Here is an 18,826-nt window from a genome sequence, read left to right as displayed (position 1 = left end):
AAGATTAAATTTAAACACACGTTAGGGCCTATTTGGCATAATTCCTATTTTTAAAAATAAATCCTTAATATCATTTCGAATTCGAATAAATATATGTTATTTATACAGCACTCGAAAAATAGTTCTGCTCGATATAGCGTGAAATATTAAAGTATCTACGCGTAATGATATTAGAAAGTTTACTAAGTAATAAGTCTGTTTACTTTACCTTTGTGGTTACCGACTGAGAGCGATATATCAACCTTCACTTTTATCAGCTGATTGCAGTAGAGCGTGTAGTCGCTTGTCAGCTGGTTGTTGTATATGGAATCAGCAGGGTTTAAATTGTATGTGTTTAGTTTCTCAAATTGTGCAAAAATGCTACTAAAAGCGGTAGTTTCGGTTGCCGTTTTACTTTGTTTAGCTGGGCCTACTGCTAAAGCAGACAGGTAAGTCTTATTATCCTAATGTTTGTTGGTAGTTGCTAAAGTTTGCTTAAGACTTAAGTTAAGTAAGGTCCATCCCAAGCAAGAGGCTCACAGAGAACACGGGCGGTCTTACGCCTCCGCAGCAGGTAGGCCTGGGAAATATTGTAGGAGGTAATTGTTACCATGTTGTCTGAAGCAAACAAATATTTTATGTCAGAATTCTAAGTCCTAAATCTTGCACTTTAAAAAAAATTACAGTTAAAAGTAATGATTTGTTTTTCATGTCAGTGGCGGATTCATGGGGAGGTGGGTGGCAGGGGGCGGGGGATTACTTTGCTTTATAATGACTCATTTTTAAATTTAATTTTTAATATATAAGTAAATTGTTTTTTTAATGTACATAAAGTTTATTATTTTTTTTGCGTGCGAATGACACTTATTTCACAACGCTTGTTCTTCCCAGCCATGGGAAAATAAGTGGTTATTATTGTTGTTGCAAAAGTTTTTATTTTATAAGAGAAATGTTAAATCTAGAAATTAAATCTAAATCTAATCCTTTAATATTAAAGAGTCTAGATATCTGAACATCATCACCTTCTCCATACTGATGTAACCTTATTCAGCTTTATGTGCATTCACAATAAAATTATGTATTCATAAATATAAAATTAACAATTTAATACTGTGCAATATTAATAATTTAGATTTATGCTCACAACCTTAAAAATATGTTAATTATTTAATTACAAAGGTTATAATTGTTGTTATAAAATAACAAACAAATAAATATTTTAATAAATTATGTACATAGACCATTAATTATGACTCTACATAAATATTTATATAAATTGTGAATTTATAAATTAAAATTGTAAAACCCAATGCCAAACTTTAGACCATCAAAAATAATAAAGGTGAAAAAAACTTGTGAAGATACTGTAGAGACATCTAAAAGAATGATAAGATTCAACCTCTGACTGTTCTGCATTGTGCAGGTAATTTAAATCTCTGTCTACACTATCAAACTAGTTTGTCAAAAAAAAGTGTGATGTGCCCAAATATGGTAATGGTATGCCCAAATATGACAATGGTATGCCCAAATATGGTAGTGATATGCCCAAATATGGTAGTGATATGACATCATCATGTCCATAGGGCACATCACATTTTTTTTGTCACATAAAGTTTGATAGTGTGGACAGAGCTTAAGATTAGGCCACTGCAGTTTTTATGGTGCATTCATTTACAATACTGTATGTCTGCTTTGTGGTAACATGATTTCTAAGGTCCAGTGTTCAATCCTGACCAGTGTCAGACAATTCCAAGGTCCAGTGTTCAATCCTGACCAGTGCAGGCTTTTCCATTCCCAAGCCTCAGATGAGACTTACTTATAAGCATGAATTATAGATTCCATCTTGTGTAATTGGCAAGTTTTGTATTATTGGATTTGGGTAATTTTTTTTGGATATTTTAAAATATAAAAAATGCTTTATTCACTACTGTATGTCCACCTGTTTTTCCTGCTTTAACAACCTTGTGTTTGATCCACTTGTTAAGCCTAAAGTTAACCAAACCACTAAATCGTGTTTACATTTTCATCACAAAGATCTACACACAATACTTTGTTATAATAATCTATTTGACAAATGTTTTTGCTGTAAAAGTTTTCTTTAAGCTTATTATAATTTCAAACAAAAACCAAAATTGTAAAGAGGATAATCATAATTGTTACGTACATACCACAAAAGTAATGTTTGCTTTGGAAAGGCCAAATCCTTGAAGAGAATTTAAGATAAGAAGATAACACCTGATAACACACACAAGAGTGGACAGGAGAATCGTCTTGCTTATCCCAAGTAAACAGGATTACACTGGCTACTTGCGGTCAAATAATATGTATTGACTGGTTTATCATTCGAAAGTTATGCATTATTATCATACAGTACTTTGATTTTGAGTAAGTTTCCAGCCGTACTGTCTGTGAATAGGTCTTTGAAAATGTATAAGTATTTAAATAAGTGTAGACACTAGAGAGGATAAACAAATTAAAGTAACTGTTTTTAATCTTTTGAATAGTCAGAAGGGCACCTCTTTTTTCAAGTACTGGCTCTGTTGATTGGCCATACCATAATAATTTCTGTCTGGGTTCAAATACCTGCTATGCCAGTAAAATATGTACAATGTATCTCATAACAAAACTTACACGTGCTAAGTAAGACCTGTAATTTTGTAGTCTGACTGAGTATGTAAAACCTATGTTTTACAAATAGTCACACGTTCTGGACAGTGGCGTAACAGCTATGAGTGCGCACTGGCTAAACCCAGGGGCCCCAGAGCATGGTCAGTTCAATGTAACTACCCAGCGTTGAAGAGCCCCTTAGGAATGCTAAACCAGGGGCCCTAGAGCATGATCAGTTCAATGCAACGACCCAGTTGGAGGGCCCCTTAAGAATGCTAAACCAGGGGCCCCAGAGCATGATCAGTTCAATGCAACGACCCAGTTGGAGGGCCCCTTAAGAATGCTAAACCAGGGGCCCCAGAGCATGATCAGTTCAATGCAACTACCCAGTTGGAGGGCCCCTTAAGAATGCTAAACCAGGGGCCCCAGAGCATGATCAGTTCAATGCAACGACCCAGTTGGAGGGCCCCTTAAGAATGCTAAACCAGGGGCCCCAGAGCATGATCAGTTCAATGCAACGACCCAGTTGGAGGGCCCCTTAAGAATGCTAAACCAGGGGCCCCAGAGCATGATCAGTTCAATGCAACGACCCAGTTGGAGGGCCCCTTAAGAATGCTAAACCAGGGGCCCCAGAGCATGATCAGTTCAATGCAACGACCCAGTTGGAGGGCCCCTTAAGAATGCTAAACCAGGGGCCCCAGAGCATGAACAGTTCAATGCAACTACCCAGTTGGAGGGCCCCTTAAGAATGCTAAACCAGGGGGCTTTGTCCTGTGCGTTACGCCACTGGTTCTGAATCTGACAAAGTCATCAATCCTAAAATCTCATGTTAATACTGTAATAAATAAATAACCAATTAACGTAGTTTACCTTAAAGGCACACCACCATTATTCTTTATTCTGATTTAAAGATATGTTCAGGCTGTATTAGCGTACAACGCTGATTTTAAAAATTTTTGTTAACCTTGATTTTTATTTTTATTTCAATACTTTGTGTTACCATGTTATACGGCCTCGTCGAAAAACACCTTTCTGGTGAACAAGTTTTTCCCGTTGCAAAAATAAAGATTTTATTATTTATATTATTATAGCGTACAACAAACAGTAAAAACTCCAAATTGTTTTCAAAATTATTGTATACTTGTACGTGCACTACACTACAGATATCAATGACAAATAGATTATATACCAGTAAACAAATATATAATCGGACTATTGTCTGATTTATATTGTACTTCTATGCTATGATAGTTTATTTATTTTAACTGCTGATATAATAAAAGAGAAACCTTGCTTCTTAAAAAATAAATCCTACAGTTGTTTTACAAAGGTCACTGACCTCAATCCTATTGATATTTGCTTGTTGTTGATGATTTTAATTAACAATTTAAGAATTAGAGAAATACAAGTTTTATAACTGTTCTTGACCGAATATCATTCTATAGTGGCTTACAAAATTTGAATATAAAATTAGCAGATGGGATTAATACTTGCTTTTAACAATTTGGTCTAGTATCTGAAATCGGGCATGTGCTAATTCATTGAAACTTATGTATGGTCAAATAAAATACATTTAACAAATTTAATGAAATAAAACTTTTGAAAAAAAGTTTTTGTTTTGTACCAACTATCATAATATTTAGTATACAGTACAAAATTAGTCCAGGTTTGGGAAGAGGGGTGCGCAGAGGAAGGCTTAAGATCTGTCTACACAGCTATCAAACTAGTTTGACAAAACCACCAAATATGGTAGTGATATACCCAAATATGGTGGTTATATGACATCATCATGTCCATATATGGGCACATCACATTTTGTTGTCACATTAAGTTTGATAGTGTAGACAGAGCTTTATAGGCAGTAGCTCAAGGTGGTCGTATAACATGCATAGGGGAAGCTTATATGTCAAAGCAGTCGTGTACTACTAAACTGTTTTTATTTTCTCCCTCCAGTTCAGCAAACAACTACTTGATCATGGCTCCAAAAGTGATGGTCGCTGAGACGACAGAGAACGTCTGCATCCAATTAATGAACATGACCGGACCGATGTACCTCTCAGTGAAATTGATGGATGGTGAAACAGTGTTGAAAAGGATTCCATTGTATTTTATGGAATTTCCTTTTGCTTGTCTGCCAATCGAGGTAGGTTTTTGTTGATGATTATTATTTTTTTTTTTTTTTACGGTAATGGTATATATTACAATATATTGTAAAAATACTGTAGCATCAGGCTAAAAATAAAAAAGTATTATTACAACAATGAAAATTGCACTCAAGAAAAAATAAATACATTCCAAAAACTACATACAAATTACAAATATCGCAGTTTTTTTACGGTAATTGTATATTATAAACAATACTGTAGCATCAGGCTAAAAATAAACAAGTATTATTACAACAATGAAAAAAATATCACATTCCAAAAACTACATACAATTACAAATATCACAGTTAAGTGAATCAATGTTAAAGAATAGGCATGGAAACTAAGCCATTCACAAATATTGGATGTTGAGTAAACCTCACTTTGCACACTAAAGTTTTGTTTTCAGCAACCTAAAAAAATCTCTTTTAATACAAAAAAATTTAAACTTTTATCTGTTGAATTTAGGTTGATATAGAAACTATAAAATAATAAGATATTAAGTGATGTTTTATTTATTTTAAATGAGTGTTTGTTGTAACTTTTAGGTTCCCAAGGTAACTCAAGTTGAAAGGTTTGAGGCAGCGTTGTTGATATACGCTCACAATGACGTAGAGCCACTGTTTACGACAAGCAAAAAGATCTTTGTAGAGCCAAGGAATTCAAAGACCTTTATACAAACAGATAAACCTATATACAAGCCAGGACAGACAGGTTAGTTAAAATAACAGCAGAAAACTTGGTTACTTCATTGTTTTAATTTATATATAGACATTTTAAAAGATTCTGAAGGCATTGCATAAAGCTCTGTCTACACTATCAAACTAGTTTGACAAAAAAGTGTGATATGCCCAAAGATGGTAGTGATATGACATCATCATGTCCATATATGTGCATATCACATTTTTCGTCACATAAAGTTTGATAGTGTAGACAGTGCTTTAGGTGTTAATAGGGTTATAATACATAAATAAAGTATTGTTGTGTATATCATTTTAACAAAAAAATTTATTTTTATATTTTACAGTTAAGTTTCGTATTTTGACTATTGATCAGAATCTGCACCCTAAACTCGAAATGGTAAGTGTATGTTATTGATGGAAGTGAATGTTATGTCATGTTAAACCAAGATGGTTATATAACACCAATTTGCCTTGGGTTTTTGAATGTTTTGCTACATCATCCTGCACTACTTTTTATTATAATCCTATAGTAGGCATCCCTGGGAATTTGACATTACAATATAGCTTTTTCTCTGTGACTTTGTTTACTGATCAGGTAGAGAAAAACAATTGTCATATTCGATTGGGGGGACTTTCGTGGTCAACATAAAGATTCATTGAGTACTTTTGTATTCAAATTGTAAATTTGTTCTCAACAGAAAGTCATTCGAATAGAAAACGTTAAAAACGCAAGCTTTTTTGTTAAGAACAATGTCAACGCTCAAAATACTAAAATAAGTACTCAACGGTAAAGTCCTAATCGAACACGACAAATGTCTTCATTCTTTCCACTATCTTTCCATTTCCACAACAAAAAAAATAACCCTGGATTAATTGTATTAAAATGGTGCCACAACCTAAAAATAGAAACTTGTTTATACTGTAGACAATACAGGAACATAAGGAACATAACAGGAGGAAACAATTATAGGTGTAATGTTCTAGTAGAATGAGAACAGAGTCCTAATAAAAGGAAATAATAATAAATTCTCATAGCTGACCTTGTAAAAGAGTAATGATATACAAGTGCCATCCAAAGGTTAATCATTTATCCTTCCTGGGAATCTTGGAAAAATGCCATTGTTTTTACGCTTCATTTATTCATGAAATTAATCATTCCTGGATGTCTGATAGGACTTCTGCATGGTTTATCATTATTGATGCTTAATAGTTGACCTACAATGTAGTTGTATAACTTTTTGTAGCCGGCTTTCTGCTGCAAAATATTAACCATGTTTTTATCCATATCACTTTTATTCAATTCAATAACATCTATATGTAACATCTAGTGGCCAAAGGCCAATTTGCTAGTTACAAATTACATCATTTATCATCAAATTACAGAGAGAATTTTGTACATAGAAAAGAAAAGAGAAATAAATGTTAATAGCTACAACATGATAACCATGTTATAGCTATGACCTCACGGTGACCCAATGAACCTAGCTCCTTCTTATATGATGCAACTTGAATATATAGGATTGTTGAATGGTATAGGGTATTTTTATTTTGTTATTTATTTATTATATACTGGGCGACCTCTTCAGTGAAAGACTGATCTCCCAGAGGGCCCAGTTATGATCAGTGGCTGTTTGTGTACTAGTACACCGGGGTAACCCCCTACTCGTCTCGAAAGATGTACTAGCTTCTTTAAAGTGCACATGAGCTAGATGTGTACACTGGACCTACGGTTTATAGTCCTTATCCGAGAAGACTTGTTCTACCACCAGAACTAGGAGCGCGTGAGGCTTGAACCCTTGCCGATGTTATTGCTATGTATAATTACAGTTCCACTGTCCTAACCGCTTGGCCACTGACTCACTTGAATTATTTCTTTCCTTGTTTGTATGTTACTGTAAATTTGGGTTGCGCTTCTGTAATTTTTAGATTGAGAAAGTTTACATTGAGGCTCCTAATGGTGTGCGTCTAGCCCAGTGGATCAATGTCACAACCGAGGATGGACTAACTGAACTAGAATTTGAAACAACATCAGAACCAATTCTAGGAACATGGAAAATCTACAGCATTATTAACAACATTAAGACTATGCAGGAGTTTGATATTGATGAGTATGGTATGAAATAGTCTTGTTGTTCTTATGATGATTTTAAAGCTCTGTCTACACTATCAAACTTTATGTGATAAAAAAATGTGATGTGCCCATATATGGAAATGATGATGTCATATCACTACCATATTTGGGGACATCACACTTTTTTTGTCGAACTAGTTTGATAGTGTAGACAGAGTGACTTTAATAATTAATATGTAAATCTAAATCTTTCTATTCTGTAATGGTAGGCCTAAGTAAAAGTCATCCATTAGTAAAACAACCATACTCTAGGTTAACGTCTGGTCAACATTTTATCAGTATACACGGACCGAAACTATGGAACGAGCTCTGTAGAAATCACTTAGATATTGTTAAAAAAAAATTATAAAATACTAAAAAAATATGTAAAAAGAGACATTTTATCGAATTACAGAACTTAAAATGCTTCACTCATAAAATATATATGCATATATTATGCGTTGTGTTGGTGTGTGTGAGTATATACACATAGCCTGTTTTATATTATATGTATTCATACTTTTGCTATAATATATAAAGAAAAAATTCACATGTACTGGAAGTAATAAACTGAATATATGTATAAATAATCATGTTAGAAAAACACTATCGCTTTATGGTTGGACAACTCTAAAATGTATATAGGAAATGTTTTTTTTATATTTTATATCTATTATGTTGTGTTTTATTTATGTTTTTTATGTAAAAAGGTCCTGCAAAAACAGAAGTGTAAACAATCTCTATGCAAGATCCTTGCCATCATTTATGCTATGAAATTATATTTATAAACGATGTGTAAATAAATGTGAAAGTTGAGTTCATCCATAGCAGTTTATAGACTTTCTCCTTTCACTTTCATTGTATTTTTATTAGGCCGTTTTTTACTTTATTTGTTCTCTATTGCAGTTCTTCCAAAGTTTGAAGTGAAGATAACGTCACCGTCTTTTATACTAGTAAACGAGACCAACTTCAATGTCAAAGTTTGTGGAAGGTATGTATGTGTCTATTTCGTGCCTAGCTTACCTGGATAAACCGACAATAGCCCTTAGCACTCATAGACTATACCAACACCACTGTTGGTTTGTGTAATTTGTAGTTTGTTTTCTTACTAGAAAAAATACCTGCCCCATAGTGAGTACCACTCCCCGACCTTACCAGTACAATCCTGATATATACTCCATTACCTCCACCTAGAACAAACAAATTCTGGTCATTGCCTAACAGCTAGTAGTGTAGGTTGTCTTGTGGCTTTCATTTATCTTTATAGAAAGTTAGTAAAGTTTTTAAAACTTTCTTAGATATGTCTAAGTATGTATATACCTCATTGGTAAAGTAAATCTTTGTATTGGATATAAAGAAAGGTACAGCACAGTATGTACATTTTTAAGCACAAAACCATGCACTTATCACTGATAGATATTTACTATTATTTAACTAAATTACAGAGTGCTGATAAGATAAATAGATACTAAAGTATAGTATATTGTCAAGTATTACAAGATAATCTACTTGACTTTGTTAGAAAGTAGGGCAATATAAGTGGGTACAGATATACAGCTACTCTGAAATTAGAGCTATAAGCTGTAAATTGTGATAAAGTATTGTAGTTACCGGACTGAAGTAAAAGATTGGAATTAGCATTTCACACTTTATTGTACTGTTTTACTTCTTTTATGGTTATGAATTTTATGTGAAAAATAAAGAATACTAAATACAATACAATACCAAACATATACTGCTAGAGAACCATATCTACACTCCTATTTTTATCCCACCCACTACATATTTAGATACAATTTCACAAACTATGTTTGCTATGGGATTGCTCCATATTCATTTATTTGATAAGGTGGCTGCGTTATTAATATTTTGTGTTGATTTAAAAAGTTTTGATGTAGCCAAACAATATATTTTATTTCATTGGAGTTTGAGAAAATCACATTTTTTTACCAGTTGAACCATAATCTGTGGGAAGTATGTCATATATCTTTACAGGAAGGAAATTGATGTGCCGCAAATGTTATTCTATGAACTATCGAATGGTATAACCGGACGTTTACAATAATAATACTGTTAATCTCTAACCAAAATTGCGTTTTCATAGCAGCATTTATTTTTTCTCATCCCAAGGTTATCAACAGTTTGAACAAGACAATTACTGTTGTAGATTTACTTATGGATAAACCAAGGTTTCAATAAACAATTGTAATGTACCCATAGCTACTGTTAGCAGTGCAGGTTACTTTAACCATATATTCCTCCATGGCATAACACTCCTTTCAGACACACGTATTCAGAAGACACCTGTACATGTATTTTACATTAGGGCCAACCCCTATTCAGGGGACACCCCTATTAAGTGAATAGGCCAAATTTCCGTAGTGATTATAGATGGTTCCTAGTGAGAACCCTAACAAATTTGGTATAGAAAACACAATATAGTGATAGGTAAGAATCTAGTGAAGATCCCAATTGATTTCAACTTGGTATGTTAGAATAGCATTTATATCAATTGTTTAGCATGTACTTTAACAATTGTTCTCTATATGTAAACAGATATACTTATGGACAACCTGTTTTTGGAAATATTCGAGCAGATGTTACTGTGAAAGATGAAAACAGTCGTTATGCAAAACGTAGACAGTTTCAAACATTAAGTGAAGTAGGTCTCTCTCTCTCAACTTACTACATCAAACAAACAAGGTCTACAAAGTTACAAGCACACTTTTACCTAAATTTAACTTCTAATTCTCACCATAACTTATTTGCCAAGCCTTTTATATCTGTATATTTTTAATGTTTTAACCAAGAAAGTTTGACATGAATTTCCATATGGCCTAAGCTCTGTCTACACTATGAAACTAGTTTGACCAAAAATGTGTGATGTGCCCAAATATGGTAGTGATATGACATGTCCATATATGGGCACATCACATTTTGTTGGCACATAAAGTTTGATAGTGTAGACAACATCTTAATCAGATTCATTTTATTGAAGTAATCATTAATATCAGAACATTTTTCTTTAGGAATCTGATTCAAATGGATGTGCAGAATTTCTGATCAATGCTGAACTATTTAATCTACCATCAAAGGATCATTATTTGTACGGTGAAAAAATTCATGTTGTTGGATACATTATGGAACAAGGAACAGGTAATAATAAAGACCATGAAACGAATTAGTATTTTTTTTCTTTTTTCTTCCTCAACATGTATAAAACTTTATATCATGATTTTCTTTATAATATTTTTTTTCAAAGTGTCTTACGACTTCAGAAAATTAATATTTCTGTATAAGATCCCTGCAATATTGTATTATAACAATGTAAATATATATTGTTGAATAAATGTTAATAATTAAATGAATGAATAGACTTATAAATGTATGTATGGCATAAATCCGCTAATGCAATTCTTTTAATATCTAAATATTTTTCTTTTTTAGGTATTGAATTAAGCGCCACAGATTTTAATGGGATTGTAACAATGTCTCCATTTCAATTAAAAATTAATGCTCTGGACTCTTTTAAACCAGGGTTGCCATTTTTTGGAAAAGTAAGCATACTTTCAGTTCCTTGCACACTCAGTGGCCTAATGCAGAGGCCTGAGGCTACTGGTTTAGGAAACCCAAGTGTCGATGGAGTCCTCGGGCGTTATATTAGCCTTTTTTTCCTCTGGGTACTGCTCAGGAGCCCCCATAAGCTCCGGGGCCCCTGGGTTTAGCCAGTGAGCGCTCATAGCTGTTATGCCACTGTGCACACTGATTTTCAAACGACCGAAAGCTGACAGGCACTTCAGCTACGATTTCATTTTAATCGCATGCTTCATTACTTAGTAGTTTTAGATTTATCAGTGTTCATGAACAAACATTTTATGATCTCTGATTGACTGCACAATCTTTCACTTTGCAAAAGTCGTTCATGGGCTTCGACCCAAACCCATTTAGACTTGTACTTACTGTTTTGTTCAAGTTTGTGTTACAGAAAGAAATATTGTTTATCAACAGATCATAGATTGTGTTAACATTTGGTGTTGGTAAGAATGTTGGAATTGTACTTAACTTACCATTTCTTTTATAGATTTTTGTGACACAGCCTGATGGTATAATTGCTCCAAACACTGAGGTTTTAGTGACTGCTCAAGCTGACTCTGTGAGCATCTTGAATGAAAATATGACATCAGACAGCAATGGATTAATTGAATTCAGTCTGTCAGACATCTCCATTAGAACTTCAACTGTAAACATTTATGTAAGCTTAATTTATTATTTTGAATTATGAGCCAAACCTGTTGAAGTGACAAACTTACTAGTCTACACTATCAAACTTAATGTGATGTGCCCATATATGGACATGATGATGTCATATCACTACCATATTTGGGCACATCACCTTTTTTTGTCAAACTAGTTTGATAGTGTAGACAGGGCTAAAGAAACACCAATCTTCTTTTGAACATTATAAAATGCCTAATAAATGCAATTATAAACGTGTTGTTTTCAGGCACAAATTCCTGGCTACAGCCCAGAAGAGGCCTGTTATGGTTGGTCTAATTGTGACTATACTGTTACGGATCCAAAAACAAGTCTCTCTGCTAAAGCTTCATTTTCTCCAAGTGGTAGTTTTGTGCAGTTACAGCCAATACTAAGATCCATAAATGCAGGAGATAGCCAAGAACTGACCATTAGGTATACATGGGACGAGGCAAAGGACGGCAATCCAGAGGATGTTCGATTTCGATTTTTAGTAAGTTTTAGTTGTCTGTATTATAATTAGCCAAACTTGTTGTACTCTATTTCCTAACCACCATTCATGCTAAGATACAAAACTATCCACTATGTTGATATCCTTCTTCCAAAGAGTAGCATTATTAAAATTGATAAATCCAAAGGCAAATTACTGAAAAAATGACAATGCTGTGGGTATCAGTGGTTAGATATCAATAGAGATACAAAATAAAATAAGCAAAAAGAAAAAATCATAACAATAAAGTAAAAGAGCCAGAAAAATTAGCAGAGCTTTATACATTTGTACTTGTTTTGTAAATGAAGTTTGTCCTTTACAATATATATCCTAAACCTGTGACACCTTATACACACACATACATACTGTATGTATCTTGCATGCCAGCGTAAGTGCACAAATATCAAACTTAGCAGAGAACCCTAATTTGTTCAATTTGACATTATTTAAGACATATAATTGGGGACAGTTTTATTATTTAAATCATGGATCGAAAAATGTCAAATTTCCCTTTGAATACGTTTCACAGTTTATGTCCCGAGGCAACATTCTTGGAACGGAACTAACTGAGGTTTTGGAAAGTGCTTCCCTTCCGAGGGTTGATAGCCAACCAGCTCCACCAGATGAGGCACAAGAGGCGGTTGAAGAAATTGAAGCTGAACTTCAGGATGAAGATTTCGAAGTAGTCTTGGAGGTTGAGGAAATTGATGAGCCTTTTGGTAATTTTATTTTTTAAATTTTTGTCCATTATTTTTAAATATCCTAAACAAAACCATGTTTAATTCCAAATTTCTCATTTATTATCAGTTCATTTAGTAATTTAAAGTAATTTCCTACATTTTTGCAAACAGCTTTATTGCATTACTTGTTAAAGAAAGCCACTTTGTAATTCATTATTTTATCTTTTTATTAATAGAAATATCAAAAACGACACCCTTTGTTTAATTCCAAAATAACAGAAATTTCAGCTGATTCATATAATACTAAACTTTATCTTTTGATTAATAGAAATATCGTAAACCGGACCTTTTGTTTAATTCTAAAATAACAGAAATTTCAGTTAATTCGTATACTAAACTTTCAGTTAATTTTCTTCCCGCCAGATTCCAACTATTCTTCAAGCTATCCATTTTACCCTGCAATCCCAAGTATTGTGATCGCTGAACCAGGCAAGATGTTTGTAGTTCGCAAACAATTTGAAGTGACACAGGAGATGGCGCCAGTCACACGTATTCTGATCTACTACATCCGATTGGACGGCGAGGTCGTGGCAGACAGTATTGAGGTCAATGTGGATAATCAATTTGAGAATAAGGTACTTTTTTTCAATGTTTTTAATTATTTAAAATATAATATTAAGTTGAGCAGTGATTTGGTAATCAATGGTTGTGGATAGTGGATGTCACCTTGTTGTACTGGTTCACTGGCATGACAAAAAAAGTGTGATGTGACCAAATATGGTAGTGTTATGCTTAAATATGGTAGTGGTATGCTTAAATATGGTAGTGGTATGCTTAAATATGGTAGTGGTATGCTTAAACATGGTAGTGGTATGCTTAAATATGGTAGTGATATGACATCATCATGTCCATATATGGGCACATCACATTTTTTGTCACATAGAGTTTGATAGTGTAGACAAGGCTGATAAAGACATCAGGAAAGTCACTAAAGCATGCAGAATATGCAGTTGGCTTATTTTTTTTTTATTGGATATGAGATTATTATTATATTATATAATGACATTTAATTTTTTACATTTACTTATCTAATTTATGTAGTTATTTATATCAAATGTAAGCATTTAATATATAGAATTTTTATATTTTGTAAAATAATACATTTTTAAATTTCGATTCAGGTTGATATCAGTTTTACTGAAGGCCAGAAGAAACCGGGAGAAGCAACCAAGTTAAAGATTGTATCAGCGGCTGACTCGCTGTGCGCTATCGGAGTTGTTGATAAGAGTGTCCATTTATTGCGTTCAAATAACCAATTGACTCCACAGAAGGTAAATATTTTTAATTAATAAAGTTTTATTTAAATTAGAAGTTTACTACAAAAGTAATTTTTTGGATCAAACATATATGGAAACATACTCCCATAATAATGCAGCTAGTAATCAGCACAAAATTGTGGCTTGATCTAACCGGTACCCATTTTATACACCTGGGTGGAAACGGGCAAATGTAAGTAAAGTGTCTTTGCCTAAGGATACAAGCAATGCGGCGAGAGTTGGATCCGAAACCATGATCTCACGGACAGTAATCCACTGTCCAACACACTGCGTCACATGCAAAACAGGATCACCGTTAACATTTTTGTTTTGTATTCATAACAGGTATTTTCTACATTGGATGACTACCAGTTGTCATCTAACGGTGGCTACATTGAGCGAAGCAAACACTGTCCTGAACGTCCTTACTGGTACAGAAAGAAACGTTCTATAGTTCAGTATCCATGGTATCAAACGTTTGAAGATTCATCTACGGCCTTTGAGGTATGTTACAAATAGCAAGGCCGTAGCAAGAGGTTAAAAACAGACGAGGCATAAATATAAATATAATTATTAATATAAAATATGACGATCTGTGCTGGGGAATTAGGGTGGGTGGTGAAAATTTAAAAATTTAGCGAGCACCTTGTCTGCCTCATGCTGGCTACAGCCCTGAATAGTGTATCTACAAAATTCATAACATACAAGGAATATTAAAAGATTACAGAGTTAAACGTTGATAATAACGTCTATTTGATGACTGAGGAAAATTAAGCTCTGTCTACACTATCAAACTAGTTTGACAAAAAAAGTGTGATGTGCCCAAATATGGTATTGATATGCTTAAATATGGTAGTGATATGACATCATAATGTCCATATATGGGCACAACATTGATAGTGTAGACAGCTTTTTACATATAGAACGTTGATAGAGATTATGATTACTGTATGCCACTATCTATTATTCCATAAAAGTTACACACATTTTTTATTTAAATATTAGAACATGGGTTTGGTTTTCATGACAAACATTGATGTGGAAACACGACCATGTCCAAGACATTATCCCGTTCCTATTGGTAAGTTATGTTTTTATTTATGTCGATTATGGCAATTTTGAGTTTAAGCAGTGCGCTTATGTCAACTGGACACGGTTGCACACACCAGATAGCAACTTGATTCAAAGTAATGTATTGATGTTTGTAAACTAGTTAATACCTATTCTGGCCCTTGTTCATACAGGAAGTTTCCCCTGAATATACTGTAGGTTGGCCGTAGAGTTAATACCTATTCTGGCCCTTGTTCATACAGGAAGTTTCCCCTGAATATACTGTAGGTTGGCCGTAGAGTTAATACCTATTCTGGCCCTTGTTCATACAGGAAGTTTCCCCTGAATATACTGTAGGTTGGTCGTAGAGTTAATACCTATTCTGGCCCTTTTCATACAGGAAGTTTCCCCTGAATATACTGTAGGTTGGCCGTAGAGTTAATACCTATTCTGGCCCTTGTTCATACAGGAAGTTTTCCCTAAATATACTGTAGGTTGGCCGTAGAGTTAATACCTATTCTGGCCCTTGTTCATACAGGAAGTTTCCCCTGAATATACTGTAGGTTGGCCGTAAAGTTAATACCTATTCTGGTCCTTGTTCATACAGGAAGTTTCCCCTGAATATACTGTAGGTTGGCCGTAGAGTTAATACCTATTCTATTGTCACAACCACCAAAATGTGACCCCCAATATTTTTAAATTTTCTTTCAGTTAAAGAAGATGTTTAGGTCAACTCAGCTAAATTTGATTCCCACTGATAAATAAGATTTTTTTTCTTCAGCCTACTCAATAGCTGATACAGAACCTGAATTAAGAATGGATGCAATTCCTGGTGCTGCTTCTGTAAGAACGTACTTCCCTGAAACCTGGCTTTGGAAGTTACAAAGAGTAAGGTGAGTACAGGCACATTCATCCTCTGATCATGTTTGTGTACGTGGCACGAATAAGACAGACTTTACACATGCGTAGCCGGCCATGACCGCTCTCCAAGTTCAATACCTTGATTTATCAGGGCATCTAAAGGCCAACTCAGACAGCGTCGTACGACAAGGCCCGACGAACCATCTCGTTGGGAAAAAATTAAACCTGTTTAAAGTTCTCCCGACGACCTAAAAACTAGGGCCAACGCTATTTCAAGACGATTCGTCTGGTCAGGATTCAATTCAAACAGCACCGATGAGTCAAGACGTTTTGTCGGGCCTCATCGTACGACGCTGTCTGAGTTGATCTTAAGCAAACACAGTCCTATTTTCTGTCATCAATTTTAATGGGGCAAACTTGAGTGGGTTATGATTCTAAAGCTAATTGTTTATGTATTTTGCAAATAATGTTTTTGTCTCATTTAAAAGTGGAAGTGGAGAATTAGAGATGAATGTAACAGTGCCAGATACAATCACAGAATGGGTAGGGAGTGGTTTCTGTACATCGGCTACTAAAGGTGTTGGAGTTTCAACCACAACCAAACTTACGGCGTTCCAACCATTTTTCGTGTCGTACACGTTGCCTTACTCGGTGATCCGTGGTGAGAAAGTAGCTGTCAAGACAACCATCTTCAATTACCTTGATTCCTGCTTAGCGGTAATTGTTCATTTATAATCATTAAATATATTTTTTATTTTTATTTCATATGCATCCAACAGCGAGCACAAACTCGCCAACTACAGGGTTGATAAACTATTTTATAATTTACCATGCTTATAAACTAAGTCTCATTTGAAGCTTAGGGAGTGGAGTTGATAGAGTTACAACCCTGGCACTAGGTCAGAATTGAACCCCGGACCTTGGGATTGGAAGGCAAGCATGTTAACCACCAAGCTACAGCTCCATATCTTTACATGTTTAATGTATTATATACCAAACTTATCTGAAATGATATATATAAGCAAATGCTTCTCTAGAAGTCTAATATTTAAAATCAAACATCAGTTCCAATTGTCAGGCCCAACACAATATGTTTTAAACCCTGTCTACACTATCAAACTAGTTTGACAAAAAGGTGTATATATAATGCACTTAAATATGGTAGTGATATGACATCATCATATCCATATATTTGTCACATAAAGTTTGATAGTGTAGACAGAGCTTTACACACCTTCATTTCTAAGATTTATATTTCCATTCATCAGATTAAGTTGAAATTTGAAAAGACTGAAGATTTTGAGCTGTTATCAAAATCAACCGAGTTTGTTTGCGTGTGTGGAGGTCAGTCAACTACCATCGAGTTCAGCATCGTGCCTAGGACTCTAGGAAAGATTCCTCTCACAAGTAAGTTTATTCATTTTTATAAGCAAACATGACATACTGTAGGTTCCTCCCTAATAGTTATAATAATGTCTATTCAATTGTAAAATTGTATTATTTTATATATTTTATTTCTGAATACATTGTTGCTGGTAACATTGAATATGATTAATAAAATAGCAAAATATAGGATGAGAAATTTTGAAGACTATAAGAAACGGAAAGTAATATATGTATATATATTTTTTTATTTTAATAGTGTATGCCGACTCGGTTAGTAGCAACTCTGGAAATACCATTTGTCCGTCTGACAAAGTCATGAGTGATCTACTTTCTGTAGGAGATGCCATAAGAAAGGAACTTTTAGTAGAGGTAACTATAATATAAGTTTTTTATTATTATTTCTTCATATTCTAGAAAACATGTACAGGAATAAAAATTAAGTACATTAAAAAAAAATTCACAGAACAATATCATATATTTTTTTATTAAAAATTTTTAGTTTATTTTTTTATTTACACTTTTTTATCTTTGGTATGATCTATCTAATTTAATTTAGTTTATATGAGCGGAACTTGTAGTGTCACTTATTTTGTTCTTTTCAAAGGCTGAGGGTATCAAGAAGGAGGTTGCATTCACTCAACTTATAAATGTTGATGGCAAGTATTAGTTTCTATATGTATTGTCCCCCAAAAACATGAAAAATGATTTCTCTTATAAAAAGACAAAAGAAACGGTTAATTTTCACATAAAAACATTGTCTGACATTTTGCTTTAAATTACATTTTTTTTCAGGGAAAATATTTTTTTTTTATCCAGTTTTCGGTCAAAGTGACATTAAAATGGCATATTATACAAAAAAATAGAAAATTGAAGATTTTTTAGGGAGACAATATACAGTATCTTTTAAATCTGTATTTTAGTTAATTTCAAATCTAAATTTGTTTCTACAGAAACAATTGGAGATTCTTTCAGTACAACGCTACAAGCAAGTCTACCTGAGAATTTCATTGAGGGATCTGAATCAGGCTACATAACATTGATTGGTACGTACCCATTGTGTATCTTCTGAAAAATATAAAGTGTTTCACGAAAGTGAAAAACGATTTATAAAATTATTTTAAAAAGCAACTTGAATTGATATAGATATTTGATTCTGTGTAGTGTTTTTGATATCATTATGCCAAATTTGGGGATTGTTGTTTTTCTTAAGCCGTGTCTACACTATCAAACTTTATGTGACAAAAAATGTGATGTGCCCATATATGG

The 18,826-nt window shown here is 33.7% G+C and overlaps 2 protein-coding genes across 2 annotated transcripts in view; both read left to right on the top strand.

The window, feature by feature from the left end:
* Positions 1-280: 280 nt before the first annotated feature.
* LOC144853527 (alpha-2-macroglobulin-like) lies at positions 281-18,629 on the top strand. The gene is made up of 22 exons (XM_078711222.1): positions 281-428; positions 4,540-4,729; positions 5,279-5,444; positions 5,758-5,810; positions 7,340-7,526; positions 8,430-8,514; positions 10,080-10,185; positions 10,553-10,679; positions 10,971-11,080; positions 11,605-11,775; positions 12,028-12,270; positions 12,797-12,986; positions 13,371-13,582; positions 14,129-14,278; positions 14,609-14,767; positions 15,269-15,344; positions 16,095-16,206; positions 16,663-16,891; positions 17,443-17,581; positions 17,817-17,929; positions 18,165-18,216; positions 18,511-18,629. The coding sequence occupies exons 1-22, from the start codon at positions 304-306 to the stop codon at positions 18,627-18,629; spliced, it is 3,114 nt and encodes a 1,037-aa protein (XP_078567348.1). The 5' UTR covers positions 281-303.
* LOC144854285 (uncharacterized) overlaps positions 18,516-18,826 on the top strand; it is a 27,405-nt gene continuing 27,094 nt past the window's right edge. Inside the window, exon 1 of the mRNA XM_078712210.1 lies at positions 18,516-18,603. The gene's annotated coding sequence lies outside the window, so the exon portion shown is untranslated. The remainder of the gene's footprint in view (positions 18,604-18,826) is intronic.

This window comes from Antedon bifida, chromosome 10, assembly GCF_963402885.1.
Source record: "Antedon bifida chromosome 10, ecAntBifi1.1, whole genome shotgun sequence".
NCBI lineage: Eukaryota > Metazoa > Echinodermata > Crinoidea > Comatulida > Antedonidae > Antedon > Antedon bifida.
This window is presented reverse-complemented; position numbering and strand designations above follow the sequence as displayed.

Coding starts and splice junctions, on each gene's coding strand:
- LOC144853527 (XM_078711222.1), top strand. CDS start 304: ATGGAATCAGCAGGGTTTAAATTGTATGTGTTTAGTTTCTCAAATTGT. Junction 12,271..12,796: donor ATGTTCGATTTCGATTTTTA/GTAAGTTTTAGT, acceptor TACGTTTCACAG/TTTATGTCCCGAGGCAACAT. Junction 13,583..14,128: donor ATAATCAATTTGAGAATAAG/GTACTTTTTTTC, acceptor ATTTCGATTCAG/GTTGATATCAGTTTTACTGA.